This window comes from Mirounga angustirostris, unplaced genomic scaffold (genome assembly GCF_029215605.1).
Source record: "Mirounga angustirostris isolate CCGP_5_RB_7025 unplaced genomic scaffold, mMirAng1.0.hap1 SCAF_15, whole genome shotgun sequence".
NCBI lineage: Eukaryota > Metazoa > Chordata > Mammalia > Carnivora > Phocidae > Mirounga > Mirounga angustirostris.
The window spans coordinates 8180587-8203030 of NW_026991723.1; the positions used below are offsets into that span (position 1 = coordinate 8180587).

A 22444-nucleotide genomic window follows, 5' to 3' on the forward strand; every position below is an offset into this window, starting at 1 on the left:
GGGGTTTACAGTTCTTGGCAGGAGAGTCTGTGCTTTAACATTCAGTGCGGGGGGTGAGGGGATCTGTGAAGATTTGAGCAGAGCTTTGCAGTGATTGCACATGTGCTTCATTAGTTGTAATCTGGAAGCTTGGAGTGATGTGAACTCATTTTCAGTTGCAAGAGAGATTACAGTGGAGAGACTATCACAGTTATCCAGTTAAGATGTAATGAAACCAGGGGCACCTGGGTGGCTCAATCAGTTAAGTGTCCAACTCTTGATTTTGGCTCAGGTCATGATCTCAGGATCCTGTGATCGAGCCCTCTTTCGGGCTCTGCACTGGGCATGGAGCTTGCTTAATAAGAGTCTTTTTCTCCCTCTTTCTCTGCCCCTCCCCTCCCCACTCGCACATGTTCTCTCTCTTTCTCAATCTCTCTTTAAAAAAAAAAGAGATGTAATGAAACCATAGAATGAGCAAGATCAAGGGAGTCAGTCAAAGAGTTCTTAGACTTGACACAGAAAGATAATCCATAAAAAAGAAACTTAATAAATTGGGTCCCATCAAAATTCAAAACTTTTGCTCTGTAGAAGATCCTGTTAAGAGGATGAAAAGTCAAACTACAGGAATGGAGAAAACACTTGCAAACCACACATATATAACAAAGGACCAGTATCTAGAATATAGAGGACTCTAGAAGCCCCACAGTTAAAAAAAAATTGGAAAATGGGTAAAACACATGAATGGAAGAGGATATACAGATGGTAAATAAGCACATGAAAAGTACTCAGTATCATTAGTCATCAGGGAAGTGCAAATTAAACCCACATGAGATAACACTACACAACTATAAAAATGTGTATGCAAAAAATAGTTACAACACCAAATATTGTCAAGGATGTGGAGAAGGTAGATCATTCGTCCATTTCTGATGGGGATGTGAAATAGCAGTCACTCTGGAAAACAATTTGGTAGTGTCTTACAGAATAGTATGTGCAATTACCATCTTTCTAAAAGTTTAGGAAAATGATATTCACATAAAAATGAACAATAGAAAAGTATTGAAGTCAAATGCCATACAGAGAAAAAAGGCAGGAAGGGGTAAAATAACAACCCCACCAATAATGAAAATAGGCTAGAAATATAAATGCTCCAAAATGAAGGTTAAATTAAAAAAAAAATCAGAGAAATTAAAATTACACAAGACATGCAAGAGTAACATAAAGAAGAATTAAACTCATAAATGAAATGATAGAATTCAAGATTATACTTAGGAATAAAATAAATAATTAAAAGTAAAATAATTTTAGAAATGAAGATTAAATTAGAAGCAACAAGAAATACATCAAATGAAGAAAAGATGGAAAAATATTTAAATGTAAAAGGAAATTTACAAGAGGTAAAAAGGAGTCAAAAGAAAGTTACAAATATCAATATTCAGCAAAGATGATCCAACACATACATGAGAGTCTGGGGAAAAGATAACAAAGCAAAGAAAAAATACAAAAATTATAATTGAGAAAATTTTGCCAACATAAAAAATTTGAAAATACCTATTGAAAGAATAACTTCATACCTGAAAATATTGACCTAGAATGGTTAGTGTAAGACACATTCTGGCAAAAATTACTGACCTTTAAAGAAAGAGAGAAAATCCTTTAGGTATCTGGGCAACATCAATATATTACCAACAAGTGACAGAAAAGTAGATTATCATTAGTCTTTTTGATGGTAATGCTATTCCCTAGAAGAAAGTGGATGAACATACCAGAGATCCACAGAGAAAGAAAATGTGAACCAGAGATTATATATCCAGAAAAACTGACCTTCAAAAATGTAAAAGACAAAGACAACTGTTGGTGTGCAAGAGTTCAGGAAATATTGTTCCCATGACCCTTTCTAAGGAATCTACTGAAGAACTTGTTTCCCTGAGCCCTTAAGATTTTGTTAGAGAATGACTTTGGACAACCACAGCTGGAGGGGCATCTATACGGAACTGATGGGGAGCACTGAATTGTTGCTGAATGGTGGCTAAAGGGAGACATGGTACTATGTGCTGGATGTCAAATGCCAGAGTGCAGATTTAGTATAACTAGAAAACAACATGTAGAGGAGGGGGATATCATTTGCAAAAAAACCCCACAAAACCACCCCCAAACCCAAACCAAACCAAACCAACAACCAGACAACCGTTTCAGTAATCACAGTCAGTATCATAGTATTGGCCTCCTGAGACTGATGTCTTAAAAGCCACACTTCCATTTTTTTGTCTCTCTCTCAACCTATGGATGCTACCCCATTCTCAACTCTGAAAACTCCTCCAAAGCCCTGTCTTGCATTTCCCACGTACCTTCCCATTCTCTTCATTTCTTTTCTGCTGTTAACACTTGACCCCTTTCAACCTGAATCAATCAATCCATTTTCAGTTTTTACTCACCAAGCAAGAGCCTAGGATCGACTCTTTCAAACACAAAATTCTCCAGAGGAGAGAGAGAAGCCATGATGTATCATTTATTACTATTTTGTCGTATCTCACAGGAAATTGTGTGGTTAATACGATCAGCATGGATTCCTAATTTTAATATTAGATTTTTTGGAGTTTCATAATCCTGTCCTTTTTCCTTTACATTCCTTTTCTCTGGTTAAAGTTGTTAGAAATAATAACTGCACAGTTATCTATATACTTTATTCCACCTATAGAGGTGCTGCTTATACAATCATTGTTTAGCTATTTCTAGAAAACATATTCCTTAGGTAGGCTAACTTCATATTTCTAGATCGGAAAATACTAAAAGTGTCACTTAGCAAAGAGTTGGCATCAATGCCATATTATTAATTGACACAAATGCCATGAGTACTCTTCTTTCCAGGACTTTATATATAAAAATCTATTTTAGAAACTCTGTTCTAGACCATGCCTGCTATCTGATGTTCTTGGTCAATTAGCACTGTAGCTTTCATATGGAAGTTGGACTTTTGCATTTGCAAGGGCTGAAAGAGGGGGTTGCCTATGTGGAGCAGAAGAGAAATATTGCTTAATAGAGCCAAGAGCAATTCTCTTGATCTTATCCTGTGGCATTTTCCATGTTTACCCATAAAATGGATAGAACATGGATTTCTTTGTGTGTCTTTGGGAGTCTTGTCAGATGAGGCTAGGTGGAAGATAAAACAGGCATCTGGATCACCACCATCATGATTTTCTTTGAGAAGCTTCTGGGAGAGCAAGTGGCTTTTTCTCAGGGAGGGAACACCAAGGCTCTGGGCTTTTCTAAAGCTGCCTAAATTTTGTGCACATGGACTTAACGCTACTTGTGACTTTGCTGCTACCAGCAGATCAGGCCTTGCCCTTTGACGAAGTAAGCAAAGATGTCCCCGATGAAAGCAAAGTTCAAGAGCAAAATGACAGTAAGTATACAGAAGCACCAGCCTTCTGTATGACTGAAAAGATTAAAGGAGGTGTTTGTAAAGAATCAGAATGTTCTGCAAATGTACTTCTTATTAATGGTAATAATAACTTGATAGAGAGACATAGCCCCTGAACCTTAGTACAGTGTATGTTGGATATGATCTCCACGTCACCCCTACTTGTCATCAGTGTGATTGTACTTCATGATCTTGGATTATTTATATGTGTTCCCAGCAGTTCTTCATTGTATTCCTTAATTTTTCTGATACAGATTCTTTAAATTTAAAAAGACACATTTCTCAGTTGATAAAATACTTTACTATAAGATAGCTGCACTTTAATACTGCTCACATTAGTTAACAGAAGCCAACTAGAATGTTTGTTTTATGAACTAACATGGTCTAAGATAGGAAAGGAAATGAGTACAAGTTGTAAGATTAGCAAACAGAAAACATGAGAAAAGCTTCATTTCTATGAATGATCTTAAAAATGAGAATTGAGATAATACTTGGATACATTTACTCCTAAATCAATATTTTTGAATGAATAAACTACCAGTTAATATCTAATACATGAGGGAATTAAAAGAATGAGATTGTGGTAAAATACACTAGTGATGATGGTAGAGTGTCTTTTATTGGATTGCTTGTATTTTCTTTTTTTTTTAATTAACATATAATGTATTATTTGTTTCAGGGGTACAGGTCTGTGATTCATCAGTCTTACCCAATTCACAGCACTCACCAGAGTACATACCCCTCCCTAATGTCCATCACCCAGACACCCCATTTCTCCCACCCCTCTCCACTCCAGCAACTCTCAGTTTGTTTCCTGAGATTAAGAGTCTCTTATGGTTCATATCCCTCTCTGGTTTCATCTTGTTTCATTTTTTCCTCCCTTCCCCTATGATCCTCTGTCTTGTTTCTTAAATTCCTCATATCAGTGAGATCATATGATACTTGTCTTTCTCTCACTGACTTATTTTGCTTAGCATAATACCCTCTAGTTCCATCCACATTGTTGCAAATGGCAAGACTTCAATTTTTTGACAACTGCATAATAATACACACACCCCCACACACACACCACATTTTCTTTATCCTTTCATCTGTTGATGGACATCTAGGATCTTTCCATAGTTTGACTATTGTGAACATTGTTGTTATAAACATTGGGGTGCAGGTGCCCCTTTGGATCGTTACATTTGTATCTTTGGGGTAAATACCCACTTGTACAATTCCTGGGTCATAGGGTAGCTCTATTTTCAACTTTTTGAGGGACCTCCATACTGTTTTCCAGAGTGGCTGCACCAGCTTGCATATCCACCAACAGTGTAGGAGAGTTCCCCTTTCTACGTATCTTTGCCAACATCTGTCGTTTCCTGACTTGTTAATTTTAGCCATTCTTACTGGTGTGAAGTGGTATCTCATTGAAGTTTTGATTTGTATTTCCCTGATGCTGAGTGATGTGGAGCACTTTTTCATGTGTCTGTTGGCCATTTGGATGTCTTCTTTGCAGAAATGTCTGTTCATGTCTTCTGCTCATTTCTTGATTAGATTATTTGTTCTTTGGGTTTTGAGTTTGATAAGTTCTTTATAGATTTTGGATACTAGCCCTTTATCTGATATGTCATTTGCAAATATCTTCTCCCATTCTGTCGGTTGTCTTTTGGTTTTGTTGACTGTTTCCTTTGCTGTGCAAGAGCTTTTTACCTTGATGAAGTCCCAATAGTTCATTTTTGTCCTTGCTTCCCTTGCCTTTGGTGATGTTTCTAGGAAGAAATTGCTGTGGCTGAGATCGAAGAGGTTATTGCTTGTGTTCTCCTTTTGGATTTTGATGGAATCCTGTCTCACATTTATACCTTTTATCCATTTTGAGTCTATTTTTGTGTGTGGTGTAAGGAAATGGTCCAGTTTCATTCTTCTGCATGTGGCTGTCCAATTTTCCCAACACCATTTGTTGAAGAGACTGTCTTTTTTCCATTGGACGTTCGTTCCTGCTTTGTTGAAGATGAGTTGACCATAGAGTTGAGGGTCCATTTCTGGGCTCTCTATCCTGTTCCATTGATCTATGTGTCTGTTTTTGTGCCAGTACCATACTGTCTTGATGATGACAGCTTTGTAATAGAGCTTGAAGTCCGGAATTGTGATGCCACCAGCTTTGTTTTTCTTTTTCAACATTCCTCTGGCTATTTGGTGTCTTTTCTGTTTCCATACAAATTTTAGGATTATTTGTTCCATTTCTTTGAAAAAACTTAATGGTATTTTGATAGGGATTGCATTAAATGTGTAGATTGCTCTAGGTAGCATAGACATTTTCACAATATTTGTTCTTCCAATCCATGAGCATGGAATGTTTTTCCATTTCTTTGTGTCTTCCTCAATTTCTTCTTGAGTATTTTATAGTTTTCTGAGTACAGATCCTTTGTCTCTTTGGTTAGATTTATTCCTAGGTATCTTATGGTTTTGGGTGCAGTTGTTAATGGGATCGACTCCTTAATTTCTCTTTTTTCTGTCTTATTGTTGGTGTATAGAAATGCAACTGATTTCTGCGCATTGATTTTATATCCTGCCACTTTACTGAATTCCTGTATCAATTCTGGCAGTTTTGGGGTGGAGTCTTTTGGGTTTTTCACATAAAGTATCATATCATCTGCAAAAAGTGAGAGTTTCGCTTCTTCTTTACCAATTCGGATGCCTTTAATTTCTTTCTGTTGTCTGACTGCTGTGGCTAGTACTTCTAGGACTATTTTGAATAGCAGTGGTGATAACGGACATCCCTGCTGTGTTCTTGACCTTAGGGAAAAAGCTCTCAGTTTTCCCCCATTGAGAATGATATTCCCTGTGCATTTTTCATAGATGGATTTTATGATATTGAGGTGTGTACCCTCTGTCCCTACACTGTGAAGAGTTTTAATCAAGAAAGGATGCTGTACTTTGTCAAATGCTTTTTTTTTTTGCATCTGTTGAGAGGATCATATGGTTCTTGTTTCTTTTATTAATGTAGTGTATCACATTGATTGACTTGTGGGTGTTGAACCAACCTTGCAGCCCAGGAATAAATCCCACTTGGTCATGATGAATAATCTTTTTAATGTACTGTTGGATCCTACTGGCTAGTATTTTGGTGTGAATTTTTGCATCCATGTTCATCAGAGATATTGGCCTGTAGTTCTCCTTTTTGATGGGGTCTTTGTCTGGTTTTGAGATCAGGGTATAATGCTGGTCTCATAAAATGAGTTCCATTTCTATTCTTTGGAACAGCTTCAGAAGAATAGGTATTAATTCTTCCTTAAATGTCTGGTAGAATTCCCCTGAGAAGCCATCTGGCCCTGGGCTCTTGTTTGTTGGGAGATATTTGATAACTGCTTCAACTTCCTTACTGGTTATGGGTCTGTTCAGGTTTTCTATTTCTTCCTGGTTCAGTTTTGGTAGTTTATACCTCTCTAGGGATGCATCCATTTCTTCCAGGTTATCTAATTTGCTGGCATCTAGTTGCTCATAATATGTTCTTATAATTGTTTGTATTTCTTTGGTGTTGGTTGTGATCTCTCCTCTTTCATTCATGATTTTATTCATTTGAGTCCTTTCTCTTTGTTTTTGATAAGTCTGGCCAGGGTTTTATCAATCTTATTAATTCTTTCAAAGAACCAGCTCCTAGTTTCGTTGATCTGTTCTAGTGTTCTTTTGGTTTCTATTTCATTGGTTGCTGCTCTGATCTTTATTACTTCTCTTCTCCTGCTGGGTTTAGGCTTTATTTGCTGTTCTTTCTCCAGCTCCTTTAGGTGTGGGGTTAGGTTGTGTATTTGAGGTCTTTCTTGTTTTTTGAGAAAGGCTTTATTGCTAAATACTTTCCTCTTAGGACTGCCTTTGCTGCACCCCAAAGATTTTGAACAGTTGTGTTGTCATTTTCATTTGTTGCCATGCATTTTTTAAAGTCTTCTTTAATATCCTGGTTGACACATTCATTCTTTAGTAGGATGCTCTTTAGCCTCCATGTATTTGAGTTCTTTCCGACATTCCTCTTGTGATTGAGTTCTAGTTTCAAAGCATTGTGGTCTAAAAATATTCAAGAAATGATCTCAATCTTTTGGTACCAGTTGAGACCTGATTTGTGACCCAGGATGTGATCTATTCTGTTCCATGTGCACTAGAGAAGAATGTGTATTCTCTTGCTTTGATCTTCTGCTTAGATGATTTGTCCATTGCAGTGGGTGGGGTGTTAAAGTTCCCTACTATTATTGTTATTGTTGATGTGTTTCTTTGATTTTGTTATTAATTGGCTCATATAATTTGCTGCTCCCATGTTAGTGCCATAGATATTTACAATTGTTAGATCTTCTTGTTGGATAGACCCTTTAAGTATGATGTAGTGTCCTTCCTCATCTCTTATTATAGTCTTTGGTTTAAAATCTAATTTGTCTGATAGAAGGATTGCAACCCTAGCTTTTTTTTTTTTTTTTAAGATTTTTTTTATTTGCGAGAGAGAGAATGAGAGACAGAGAGCATGAGAGGGAGGAGGGTCAGAGGGAGAAGCAGACTCCCCGCTGAGCAGGGAGCCCGATGTGGGACTCGATCCCGGGACTCCAGGATCATGACCTGAGCCGAAGGCAGTCGCTTAACCAACTGAGCCACCCAGGCGTCCTTTTTTTTTTTTTTTTTTAAGATTTATTTATTTGACAGAGAGAGACACAGCGAGAGAGAGAACAGAAGCAGGGGGAATGAGAGAGGGAGAAGCAGGCTTCCTGCTGAGCAGGGAGTCTGGTGTGGGGCTCGATCCCAGGACCCTGGGATCATGACCTGAGCTAAAGGCAGACACTTGATGACTGGTCCACCCAGGCGCCCCCCCCCCCCAGCTTTCTTTTGATATCCATTAGCATGGTAAATCGTTTTCCATCCCCTCACTTTAAACCTGGAGGTGTCTTTGGATTTAAAATGAGTTTCTTGCAGACAGCATATCAATGGGTCTTATTTTTTTATCTACTCTGATACCTTGTGTCTTTTGATTGGGCATCTAGCCCATTTACATTCAGAGTAACTATTGAAAGATATGAATTTAGTACCATTGTATTGCCTGTAAAGTGACTGTTACTGTATTTTGTCTCTGTTCTTTCTGGTCTATGTTACTTTTAGACTCTCTCTTTGCTTAGAGGACCCTTTTCACTATTTCTTGTAGGGCTGGGTCGTGGTTTGCATATTCTTTTAGTTTTGTCCTGGATGCCTTTTATCTCTCCTTCTATTTTCAATGGCAGCCTACCTGGATATAGTATTCTTGGCTACGTATTTTTCTCATTTATTGCTCTGAATATATCATGTCATTCCTTTCTGGTCTGCCAGGTCTCTGTGGATAGGTCTGCTGCCAGTCTAATGTTTCTGCCATTGTAGGTTACAGATCTCTTGTCCCAAGCTGCTTTCAGGATATTCTCTTTGTCTCTGAGACTTGTGAGTTTTACTATTAGATGTCAGGGTGTTGACCTATTTTTATTGATTTTGAGAGGGGTTCTCTGTGCCTCCTGGATTTTGATCCCCATTTCCTTCCCCAAATTAGGGAAGTTCTCTGCTATAATTTGCTCCAATATACCTTCTGCCCCTCTCTCTCTTCTTCTGGGGTCCCAATTATTCTAATGTTGTTTTCTTTATGGTATCATTTATCTCTCAAATTCTGCCCTTGTGATCCAGTAGTTGTTTATCTCTCTTTTTCCTCATCTTCTTTTTTCTCCATCATTTTGTCTTCTATATCCGTAATTCTCTCTTTTGTCTCATTTATCCTAGCAGTTAGAGCCTCCATTTTTCATTGCACCTCATTAATAGCCTTTTTATTTCGACTTGGTTAGATTTTAGTTCTTTTATTTCTCCAGAAAGGGATTCTCTAGTATCTTCTATGCTTTTTTTCAAGCCCAGCTAGTATCTTTATAATCGTCATTCTGAATTCTAGTTCCGACATCTTACTAATGTCTGTATTGATTAGATCCCTGGCAGTCGGTACCGCCTCTTTTTCTTTTTTTGAGGTGAGTTTTTCCATCTTGTCATTTTGTCCAAAGTAGAATAGATGAATGAGAGAACAAAATGGTAAAAGGGTAACAACTACCCCAGAAAAATATACACTAAACACATCAGCAGAGACCCGAAACTTGGGGGGAAAGAAACGAAAAAAAAAAAAAGAATATGACTAGGCTGGTGAATAGAATAGAGCCACACTAGATTTGGGGTGTATTTTGGTCTTTTAGAAGAAATTGCCTCCCAAAATTTTCAAGAAAGAAAAACTTATATTTGTACAGAAATAAGGGTACATACAACAAAGGGTTGGAATATGACTGTAAAGATGAAAATTAAAAAATATATTTTTTAAAGATTTTATTCATTTGACAGAGAGACAGCGAGAGAGGGAACACAAGCAGGGGGAGTGGAAGAGGGAAATGTAGGCTTCCGCTGAGCATGGAGCCTGATGCGAGGCTTGATCCCAGGACGCTGGGATCATGACCTGAGTCGAAGGCAGCAGCTTGACCAACTTAGCCACCCAGGCACCCCGAGAAGTAAACATTATTTTAAAAAAGGAATTGATATAGTGATCCATGATTCATTGTTTTCTTATAACACCCAGTGTTCCAAGCATTACGTGCCCTCCATAATACCTGTCACTGAAAAACTAATGATGTATGGTGACTAACATAACAATCAAAGTAAATTAAATTAAAAAACAAACAAAAAGGAATTGATAACATAAGAAGTTGGTTGAAAAAAGAATGAAAAAAATAAAAAAAGAGAATGTGATCAGGCAGGAGATGAGGACAAAGTCATACACTAGATTTAGGGTATATTTTGGTCTGTCAGAAGAAACTGTATCCCTAAATTTTAAAGAAAGAAAAACTTATATGTATACAAAAATAAGGTTAAGTACAATGAAGGGATAGAATATGACTGGAAAAATGAAAATTAAAAAAGATTTTCAAAAAAAGAATTGATAGATGTTGGTTGAAGAGGGAAAGAAGAGGGTGCCTGGGTGGCTCAGTTGGTTAAGCGACTGCCTTCGGCTCAGGTCATGATCCTGTAGTCCCTGGATCGAGTCCCGCATCGGGCTCCCTGCTCGGCAAGGAGCTTGCTTCTCCCTCTGACCCTCCCCCCTCTCATGTGCTCTCTCTCTCTCATTCTCTCTGTCTCAAATAAATAAATAAAATCTTAAAAAAAAAAATCTTTAAGAGGGAAAGAAGAAAAATTCAACTAAAAAAATAGAAAAAAAAATAAAATTAAAAAAAATTAACTTTGAAAGACTAAGGAATCATGGGAAAAAAGCCATGAATTCTATGTGCAGTATTCCCCTAGCGCTGGAGTTCTGCCGTTCTCATTGATCGGTAAGTTTGGTCTTGGCTGGCTGTTCTTGCTGATCTTCTGGGGGAGGGGCCTGTTGCCATGGTTCCCACATGTCTTTGCCGGAGGCGGAATTGTCCCGCCCTTGCCCTCTGGGCTAAGTAATCTGCTTGGCTTTGCTCTCGGGAGCTTTTGTTCCCTGCGAGCTTTCGGTACAGCTTTGGAGGCCAAGAGTGAAAATGGTGGCCTCCCAATCTCCACCCCGGGTTGCTGAGAACTTAGGGCCCCACTCCTCAGTGAGTCCCAGAGAAAAGCAGTCAGTCACTCCCGTCTCCCCGGTCTCCCGCTGTACTCCATGCGCCTCCGGCCTGTGACCGAGCGTTTCTGTCTCTGGCCCCCAACCCCGAGTGGAGTCTCCAAACCCAGCAGATCCCTGTGATGCACTCCCGCGCCGCCCCCTCCTGGGAGAGGAAGGGGAGTCTCCCTGGATCTGCAGCTTGTGGGGTACCTGCTGGAGGAGCAGTGGCCCGACTGTGCCACGGATCACGGTTTATGGCAACCCCGAGCTGAGAGCCCGTGCCTTGGCTCAGTCTCTGCAGCCGGCTTCCCCACTCTGATCCCTGGGAGCTCTGCTGCACTCAGGCACCCTCGGTCTTTCTGTGACCCCAAGGGTCCTGAGACCACACTGTCCCACGAGGGTTCTACCCCCCCCTCCCCCCCCCCCGCTTAGCCACTGGAGCGACGTCCCTCAGTGCAGCAGACTTCTAAAAGTTCCGATTTTGTGCTCCGCGGCTCTATCACTTGCCAGTAGGGGCCAATGGAGGCCCCCTTCCCTGCCGTCTATTCCCCCGAATATCGCCTCAGATTCACTTCTCCACTCATCCTACCTTCCAGAAAGTGGTCGCTTTTCTGTTCAGAGAGTTGTTGCTATTCTTTTCCTTGATGTCCTGTTGAGTTTGTAGGTGTTCAGAATGGTTTGATAACTATCTATCTGAATTCCTGGGACCAGACGAAATATAGGTCTCCTACTTGTCAGCCATCTTGCTCCTCCCCTCCTGGATTGGGTGTATTTTCTGATTGTTAAAAACAGCGTCATAGAAAATTCAAACAAGGCAGAACGTTATAAAGGGAAAAATAAAAATGATCCCAGGTCTCTCCATGCACAGGAAACCACTGATGACATGTGTGTATCTTTTTCAACAGCTCTCTGTGAAGATAAACACACTTAATTGCTACATTAACATTATACATGCTGTTTCGCCACCTGAACATGGAAGCATCATGTTCCATTTAACCAACCATGTACACAGTGGTAGACTCAGCTTCTTTGCATTTTCTTGCAATAGTAAACAACTCTAAGATGAATGTCCTTGACGATACACTCATCCACACTTGATAAAGTACATCCTGAAGGAAACGATTATGAACAGAATGTCTAGTAAAGAATATATAGACTTTACATTTTGAACCCTATGGGCAGAATACCTCCCAGAAATACAGAAATTTATGCTTCCAATAATTGCTCTTCACCGTTGTCTCATACCCTGTCCAGTATTTGATATTGTTAGTATATATTTTTAAACTGTTGACATTGAGAGAGAAAAATTTAGACCTCATTCTTTTATTACACATTTCTTTGAATATTACGGCAATTCATTATTTGCATTCTTTTTGCTATTGGCATTTTTCCAGTCCACTACCTACTGATCCCTCTACTAACTTTTCAATAAGGATGCTTGTTTTTTCTTATTTTTTAGAGTTAATTGTATCTTGGGGATATTCAGTCTTGGTTGGGTGTGCTGAAAATATTTTCCCAGCTTATCATTGCTTTTCAATTTTGTTTTTAAAGTAATTAAAAAAAATTTTTTTTGCCAAAGTTAGATTTAAAAAAAATTAAGTAGTTACCAATACTTACTGGATTTTATGGCATGCTTAAAAACACCTGCTCCTCCCATATTTAAACAGAGGGTCAGAGAGGATGAAGAAAAGAGGATATATGGGCAAGGATTTTGCAGTGTCTGAAAACAGCAACTCAGTTCATACCCTAATCAAATCACAACTGAACAAACAAATAATAGCAAAACAAAGAATTATGACCATATCTGGTTTAGGAGAACTGAACCAGAGAAAGTTTGAAGCTTTTTATCTATTCTGGGATGGCATTCAATCAATATATGGAGAAATGCTTTCACCAATTCAAAAAATATTTATTAAGTACCAGGTACTGTGCTGGGCTTTGATTCAGAGAAAAAAAGATAATGATTTAAAAAAAGAAAGTAAAATCGCCCCTGCCTGCAAAGAGTTCACAGACTGCAAGGTACTGTGGAAGACTAACATTCATCCCTCATCCTACTTCAAAACCATAAGAAAACAATTGGTAAATGCAGAAAATCCTGATATCTTGGGGGGGGGGACCATTTCTTGTGATTTAAAGAAAATATATTGTATAAAAGAGCTCCAAGCTCCCTTCTTCTGCATCTATTCATGGCTGCCTCTCTGCAAGGAGACACTGATGCCTTTGAGACACTGACTGGGCTGTAATAGTTAAACCTGTAATCATGCTTTATGCCAGGAAAATGTTTTCAAAACATCTGCACTATTTAACCAGCCAAGATGTTTTGTGAAAAATATCTGTGAAAGCTTCCATCAGGAAGTATTCATTCATTTGAAGTAATGGATGAAAATATTTGAAAATATTTGGTCATCTTAACTCTGTGTGTGTATGTGTGTTTTGAATGTGTGTGTATGAATGTGCCACATACTTGTATAATAGTAGAATTTTATATATAACTATGTTTTAAAGTTAAAACACTTCCTGTATTTGATTTCGTGAGGGAGAATGGAAAACATTAAGTATGGGAACTAAGATCTACTTTATAATGAAATGACCATAGTCCCTTATCATTTTAATAGGATTTTAGAAATTATTTTTACCTTTATTATTCATTCTTCATAAAAAGCTTGGGAAATAAATATTAATATTTTCATTTTGCATAATGCAATAATGTCGCTGAGTGTGAATAGGTGATTGAAGTCCCTACATTAGTAAATATCAGAGATGAAAACCAAACCCCGAGTTTATTACTTTTGCCACCACTCTACAGCTGCCCCAGTGCTCAAGGCCTGCTTAACTTGTAAAAGGAGGAATAGCGAGTTACTTCCCAATTATCTATGTATGAACCTGATGAGAGCCTAGCCACTCACTGCAGGCCCTGCTTGCAGAAACCAAGCACCCTCTGTATTGTGCTTGCCTTGGCATAAGGTGGTAAGAGCAAGAGTGGGCTTTGGAGTCAAATTAAATCTTGGGTTTTAATTCTGGTTCTGCCACTTACTAGCCGTGCATATTTGGACCTAAACTCTCTGCCTAGTCTTTACCTAAAAACACTGGCAGGGACAGTATTTACAATGAAGACTGTGTGAGATCTCTGGCACATAGTAGGTGCTCAAGAATCACACCCAGAGGGACATTACCTGGACTCTCCTGGGATGCCGTCAAGAGATACAAAATGCTATGGGGAATACAGGGTTTAAAGGGAGTGGGGCCCTGGACATAAAGGCAAGAGCCGGTAAGAGTTAGTTTTGCTCTCTGTGCTAACCCATTTGCAAAGAATCAGTATAGGGCCATAGTTAAATTCCTCTTTTATCTTAGATCCTCATATTCCCTTACGTCTCACAAGGCATTATATTAAGAAGAAGAAATGGGGAGCCTTGAAAAAAGGAGAGAAATGTAGGGATGGTGTTACTGAACCTTTTTACAATGCTCAAAAATGGATTTTCCTAATCCTTTTTAATTTTTTTCGCCCTTTATAGCCGGTGGCGTCTGTGTCTTTAAATGCTTACTCAACAGAGACACTGAATGTTGCCGCGTGGGCAAGGAATCCATCTTGATTACTCTGGGATATAACAGTGCTTTGCTGAAGTTTGAATCTCCAACTGGTAAGTTTTGTGCCTGTCCTGACCCCTTCCTTGAGGACAAGTCTCCTGATTGGTTGACTTTGCTGTTACTGATTGGTTGGCTTTTGGCAGTGTGTTTCCTGATGTGAGCTCTCCTGGATTGATGGAATGATTTGAAACTGGTGCTGGCGCTTACTTGATCCCATGGCTAGGGAATAACCAATCTTTTCCTAGACTATGAGCATGTTTTTATTCTTGACCCCCCCCCCCACTTTGGTCGTGGCTGGCCACCAAGGATGGTCCCAGTCTTCATCGCTCTTGTTGTTTCTCCTTGACGATGAGATTGTTTGCAGAAATGTGATTTTTCAACTTGAGTGTCATTCAGAATGATTCCATTTTGTTTTTTACCTTTGAATCATTGGTTGATCATTTTTAGACTCTAGACAACAAATATCAAGCAAGCAGGGAGGTAAACTAAAGTATAATCAGAAGTGTTTTAAGAAAGGAAAAAAAGGCACTTTGGAAGAGATCAAATCTGATAAATTAAGGCTAACAGTAACAATGCCTTGGGTCTACTTTAGATGGGGTATGTCATTTCTTTAACTTGATTATAAATTGATTCTTTGTACTTACGGTGTTAATCCAGACAATGTGAAGTATTAACAATGGTACATGTTCTCCTCTGGTTAGCTAAAATATCATAAGCTTATGTTTCATTATCGATAACTCCTTGGGATAAAGAAATTAACCTGGTGTCTTGTTTTGAAATTCCACTCAGACAGGCGTCACAGAGTGAGGAATTTGTTTAGGACATGTCTGTCCATCTATCCATCCTCTCTTTATCCATCAGTCCGTCTTATGTTTATGCTGCATTTTGGAGTAAATTATAATAACCAATACATTTTCCACGATGTACGTCCAGCTGCATATCATTAACTAGAATTCAAAATTTTGTTTCTAATTTTTTTCTATTAAGATTAAATTAATGTACATTGAAATGCACAAATCTCCTAAAAGTTACCTCATGCCGTTTCCCAGTCACTCCTTACTCTTTTCCTTCCAGGGGCAGTCACTGCTCTGGTTTTCTTCTAACCATAGATTAGATTTGCCTTTCCTAGAACTTCCTATAAGTGGGATCATTCAGTGTATACTCTCTTTAATAAGGTCACTGAGCATATTTTGAGATATCTGTGTTGTTGCTAGTATTATAGTTTGTTCACTTTTATTACTAAGTAATAGTCACACTTTGTGTATCCATTCTCATTTTGGTGGATATTCAGACTGTCTCCAGGTCTTGGCTATCATGAGTAAGGTTGTGATTAATATTCTCATACCAATCATTTTGCATCCATATATTTTTTTCATTTCTTTTAGATCAATACCTGTGGGTAAAATTTCTGGGTCATAGAATAAGTGCATGCTTAGTTCTATAATAAATAGCCAGAATTTTTTCTAAAGCAGTTGTACCATCCATATACTTCCACCAATAATGGATGAGAGTTGTTCTACATCCTTATCAACATTTGGTCTTTCAGTTTATTAAATTTGTTTTCCATTTTGTAAAAAATAAATAATTAAATAAAACTTTCTCCATTTTGGTAGATGTGTGGTTGAATCTCACTGTGGTTTTAATTTACATTTTCCTGATGCTTAATGATATTAAGCAGTTTTTCATGGGCTTATGAATTCAAATCATTTACTTGTTACTAACTGGTTGTTTATCTATGGAGTGTTCTTTATGTATCCAGGACACCAGGCATCTGTCAGACACATAATTCATGCATGTTATCTCCTAGCTTGGAACTTGCTTACTCATTTGCATAATGATGTCTTTCGTTGAGAAGAAGTTTTCAAATTTGGTGAAGTCATTTTTTCCTTATTGCATTCTGTATCCTAAAAACCTTTCCTACTCTCAGATAGTGAATGATTTCTCCTGTATTTCCTTCTAGAAGTTTTAAAGCTTTAGCTTTTGTATTTTATTATTTTTTTGTATTTATTATTATTTTCTAATCTCTTTTAATTACTTTTTATATGGTGTGAGGTATGAGGCCAAGGATTACTTTTAGAGCATATGGATATCCATTTATTCTAGCACTGTGTATTAAAAAGGCATTTGCAAGTCAAATGATTGTGTACAGACTTGATCTATTCTAGAGCTCTCTGTTCTGCTCCACTTATTATCCTTAGGCCAGTATCACATTGTCTGGATTACCTTTATTTTTTTTATTTATTTATTTTTTTATTCTTATGTTAATCCCCATGCATTACATCATTAGTTTTAGATGTAGTGTTCCATGATTCATTGTTTGTGCATAACACCCAGTGCTCCATGCAGAACGTGCCCTCCTCAATACCCACCACCAGGCTAACCCATCCTCCCACCCCCCTCCCCCGCAGAACCCTCAGTTTGTTTTTCAGAGTTCATCGTCTCTCATGGTTCATCTACCCCTCCGATTTCCCCTGCTTCATTCTTCCCCTCCTGCTACCTTCTTCTTTTCTTTTCTTAACATATATTGCATTATTTGTTTCAGAGGTAGAGATCTGAGATTCAACAGTCTTGCACAATTCACAGCGCTTACCAGAGCACATACCCTCCCCAGTGTCTATCACCCAGTCAGCCCATCCCTCCCACCCCACCCCCCACTCCAGCAACCCTCAGTTTGTTTCCTGCGATTAAGAATTCCTCATATCAGTGAGGTCATATGATACATGTCTTTCTCTTTTTGACTTATTTCGCTCAACATAATACCCTCCAGTTCCATCCACGTCATTGCAAATGGCAAGATCTCATTCCTTTGGATTACCTTTAAAGTAACAGTTGAAGTCTGATGGTTTAAGTCCTCTAACTTTCTTTTTTGTCAAGGTTGTTCTGGATCTTCTTGCTCCTTTACATTCCCATATACATTTTATAATTAAGTTGTCAATTTCTATACAAATGCTTGCTCCAGTTAAGATTGAGATTGATCAATTTGGTGAGAATTGTCATTTTAACAATATTAAGTCAGTCATTGGCAAGCTGAAGACAGCTCATACTAAATCACAACAGACAATTATTAAATTTTCAGAAATTTGATAACTTGACATTGGCTAGGGTGGAAGAAATTAGGAAAGTCCCATGATGTTTTGTGGGGAGGGAGTTCGTTGTTAAATGATTACCAGCATGCCATTATTGTCAGTCCAGGAATATGGTATTTCTCTCCATTTATTTAGGTCTTTAATTTTTCCCCAGAAGGGGAACATTTTGTAGTTTTTAGTGTTGAGGTCACACACAACTTTGACAAATTTATCCCTAAATATTTTATGTTTTTGAATGTACTATAAATAAAATTTTATAAACTCACAACTGTTTGCTGCTGGTATATAATAAATAAATAAGATAAGTAAATAAATTTATTTTAAAAAATTCTGTATGATTAATATACAGTGTTATATTAGTACAATATAGTGATTCAACAATTCTGTACATTATTGAGTGCTCATCATGACAAGTGTGCTTTTAATCCCCTTCACCTGTTTCACCCATCCCCCCACCCACCTCACCTCTGATAATACTCAAGTTTGTTCTTTATAGTTAAGAGTCTGTTTTTTGGTTTGTGTTTTTTTTCCTTTGTTCATGTGTTCTGTTTCTTAAATTTCACAAATGAGTGAAATCATATGGTATTTGTTTTGACTGACTTATTTCACTTAGTATTATACCCTCTAGATCCATCCATGTTGTTGCAAATGGCAAGATTTCATTCTTTTTTAATGGCTGAATAATATTCCATTATATATATATATTTATATATATATATGTATGTATATGTATATATATATCTCACATTTTCTTTATCCATTCATCTATAGATGGACACTTGGGCTGCTTCCATAATTTGGCTATTGTAGATAATGTTGCAATAAACATAGAGGTGCATGTATCTTTTGAAATTAGTGTTTTCATATTCTTTGGGTAAATATCCAGTAGTGAAATTAGTGGATCATCTGGTAATTCTATTTGTAATTTTTTGAGGAATGTCCCTACTGTTTCCCACAGTGGCTACACCAGTTTGCATTCCCATCAGCAGTGCATGAGGGTTCCATTTTCTCCACATTCTTGCCAACATTTGTTGTTCCTTGTATTTTTTATTTTAGCTATTCTGACAAATGTGAGATGATACCTCTTTGTGGTTTTGATTTGCATTTCCTTGTTGATGAGTGATGTTGAGCATCTTTTCATGTGTCTGTTGGCCATCTGTATCTTTTCTTTGGAGAAATGTCTATTTGTGTCTTCTTCCCACCTTTTTTTGTTGTTGTTGTTACCTTTTTTTTTTAATTTATTTTTTATTTTTTTTTAAAGATTTTATTTATTTATTTGAGACAGAGAGAATGAGAGACAGAGGGCATGAGAGGGAGGAGGGTCAGAGGGAGAAGCAGACTCCCCGACGAGCAGGGAGCCCGATGCGGGACTCGATCCAGGGACTCCAGGATCATGACCTGAGCCGAAGGCAGTTGCTTAACCAACTGAGCCACCCAGGCGCCCTTCTTCCCACCTTTTATTTATTTATTTATTTATTTATTTATTTATTTATTTATTTATAAATTTCTTTTAAAGATTATTTATTTTTGACAGGGAGGGGGTGAGTGTGCAAATCAAGGTGGGAAGGACCAGAGGGAGAAAAATCTTCAAGCAGACTCTCTGCTGAGTGCAGAGCCCAACGTGGGGTTCGAGCTCATGACCCATGAGATCATGACTTGAGCTGAAACCAAGAGTCAGAAGCTTCACTGACTGAGCCACCTAGGCACCCCTTGCCCACCTTTTAATTGGATTATTTGAGTTCTGTGTTGAGTTGTAGAAGTTCTTTATATTTTTTGGGTAGTAAACTGTTACTGGACATGTCATTTGCAAATATCTTCTCCCATTCAGTAGGTTGTCTTTTAGCTATGTTATTTCTTTTGCTGTGCAGAAGCTTTTTATTTTGATGTAGTCCCAGTAGTTTGTTTTGCTTTTGTTTCCCTTGCCAAAGGAGACATATCTAGAAAAATGTTGCTACAGCTGATGTCAGAGAAATTACTGCCTATGCTGTCTTCTAGCAGTTTTATGGTTTCAGGTCTCACATTTAGGTCTTTAATAGACCTAATAAATTTGAATTTATTTTTGTGTATGGTGTAAGAAGTGGTCCAGTTTCATCCTTTTGCATGTTGCTCTCCAGTTTTCCCAACACCACTTGTTGAAGAGTCTGTCCTTTACCCATTGGATATTCTTCCTTGCTTTGTTGAAGATTAATTGACCATATAGTTGTGGATTCATTTCTGGGCTTTCTATTCTGTTCTTGTGTCTATCTATGTGTTTTTGTGCCAGTACCATACGGTTTTAATCACTACAGCCTTGTAATATAACTCGAAGTCTGGAATTGTGATACCTCCAGCTTTGCTTTTCATTTTTAAGGTTGCTTTGTCTATTCGGGGTCTTTTGTAATTCCATACAAATTTTAGGATTATTTGTTCTAGGTCTGTGAAAAATGCTGTTGGTATTTTGATAGAGATTGCATTAAATATACAGATTTCTTTGAGTAGTATGGACATTTTAGCAATATTTGTTACTCCAATCCATAAGCATGGAATATCTTTCCATTTGTTAGTGTCATCTTCAATTTCTTTCATCAGTGTTTTAAAGTTTTCAGAGTACAGGTCTTTCAGCTCTTTGGTTAAATTTATTCCTGGGTACTTTATTATTTTTGGTGCAATTGTAGGTGGGATTGTTTACTTAATTTCTCTTTTTGCTCCATTATTACAGAAATGCAGTGGATTTCTGTATTATATTGATTTCATATCCTGCGACCATACTGAATTCATGTATTGGTTCTAATAGGTTTTGGGGGAGTCTTTAGGATTTTCTGTGTATAGTATCATGTCATCTGCAAATAGTGAAGGTTTTACATCCCAATTTGGATGCCTTTAATTCCTTTTTCATGTCTGATTGCTGTGGCTAGGACTTCCAGTACTAAGTTGAAAAAAAGTGGTGAAAGTGGACATCCTTGTATTTTTCCTGACTTTTGGAGATAAGCTCTGTTGATCTTTTAAAAGAACTAGCTCCTGATTTCATTGATCTCTTCAATTTTTTTTAAAGTTTATATTTCATTTATTTCTGCTCTAATTTTATCATTTCCTTCCTTCTCCTGGTTTTGGATTTTGTTTGTTCTTTTTCTAGCTCCTTTAGGTGTAAGGTTAAATTATTTAATTGAGATTTTTCTTGTTTCTTGAGGTAGGTCTGTATTGCTGTAAACTTTCCTCTTAGAACAGTTTTGTTGCATCCCAAAGATTTTGGATGGCTGTGTTTTCATTTTTCATTTATCTCCATGTAATTTTTTATTTCCTCTTTGATTTCGTGGTTGACCCATTCACTGTTTAGTAGCATGTTATTTAGCCTCCGTGTATTTGTGTTCTTTCCAGATTTTTTATTGTGGTTGATTTCTAGTTTCATGGCATTATGGTCAGAAAAGATGTATGGTATGGCTTCAGTGTTTTTGAATTTGTTGAGACTTGTTTTGTGGTTTAATATGTGCTCTCTTCTGGAGAATATTCCATGTGCACTTGACAGAATGTGTATTTTGCTGTTTATGATGGAATGTTGTGAATATATCTGGTAAATCCATCTGGTCCAATGTGTCATTAAAAGCCATTGTTTCTTTGTTGACTTTATGTTTGGATGATCTATCCATTGATGTAAGTGGGGTGTTAAAGTCCCCTACCACTACTGTATTACTATCAGTTACTCCCTTTATGTTTGTTATTAGCTGCTTTATATATTTGGGTGCTTCCATGTTGTGGGCCTAAATATTTACAGTTCTTACATCTTGTTGGATTATTCTCTTTATGATTATGTAGAGTTTTTCTTCATCTGTTGTTACGACCTTTGTTTTAAAGTCTGTTTTGTCTGATATAAGTATTGCTACCGAGGCTTTCTTTTCACTTCCATCTGCATGATAAATTCTTTTTCATCCCTTCACTTTGAATCTGCCTGTGTTTTTAGGTCTGAAATGAGTCTTTTGTAGGCAGTCTTGCTTTTTTATCCATTCAGTCACCCCTGTCTTTTGAATGGAGTGTTTAGTCCATTTATATTCAGAGTAATTTGATAGATATGTACTTATTGCCATTTGGTTACTTATTTTATGTTGTTTTGTATTTCTCTGTTAACTATCTTCGTTTGCTTTCTTCTCTCTTCTCTTGCTGGCTTTCTTTAGTGATATAGTTGGATTCTTTTCTTTATTTTTTGCATATCACCAGTTTTTGAATTGTGGTTACCATTAGGTTTATAAATGACATCTTAGGCATATAGTAGTCTATTAAGTTGATGGTTGCTTACTCATTCTAAAAGCACTAAATTTTTACTCCTCTTGCCCCCACCTTTTAGGTATATGGTGTCATACTTTACATTCTTTTATTTTTTTGAATCTCTTGACTGATTTTTATATATATAATTAATTTTACTGCTTTTATGCTTCATATTTTACTCCTGCTTATAGTCTTTCCTTTCCACTCCAGAGTCTCCTTTGACATTTGTTGTAGGGCTGGTTTAATCGTGGTGAATTCCTTTAACTGGGAAGCTTTATATCTCTTTCTATTCTGAATGATAGCCTTGCTGGGTGGAGTATTCTTGGTTGTAGGTTTTTTTTCTTTCAGCACTTCAAATATATCATGCCACTCCCTTCTGGCCTGCAAAGTTTCTGCTGCAAAATCAGCGGATAGCCTTCTTGGGCTTTGCTTGTATGAAAATGTTTTCTTTTCTCTTGATGCTCTTAAAATTCTCTCTTTATCAATACTTTTTGCCATATTAATTATTATGTGTTTTGGTGTGGACCTCATTGGGTTGATTTTGCTTGGGGC

General features: G+C 37.5%; 1 protein-coding gene across 1 annotated transcript in view; it reads left to right on the forward strand.

Annotated features, from left to right (window-relative positions):
• The first annotated feature begins 3270 nt into the window (after nucleotides 1-3270).
• LOC123850225 (histone-arginine methyltransferase CARM1-like) overlaps nucleotides 3271-22444 on the forward strand; it is a 178524-nt gene continuing 159350 nt past the window's right edge. The window contains exons 1-3 of the mRNA XM_064579862.1: nucleotides 3271-3382; nucleotides 14337-14414; nucleotides 14498-14623. Of these exons, the coding sequence (XP_064435932.1) occupies nucleotides 3271-3382; nucleotides 14337-14414; nucleotides 14498-14623 (316 nt within the window). The remainder of the gene's footprint in view (nucleotides 3383-14336; nucleotides 14415-14497; nucleotides 14624-22444) is intronic.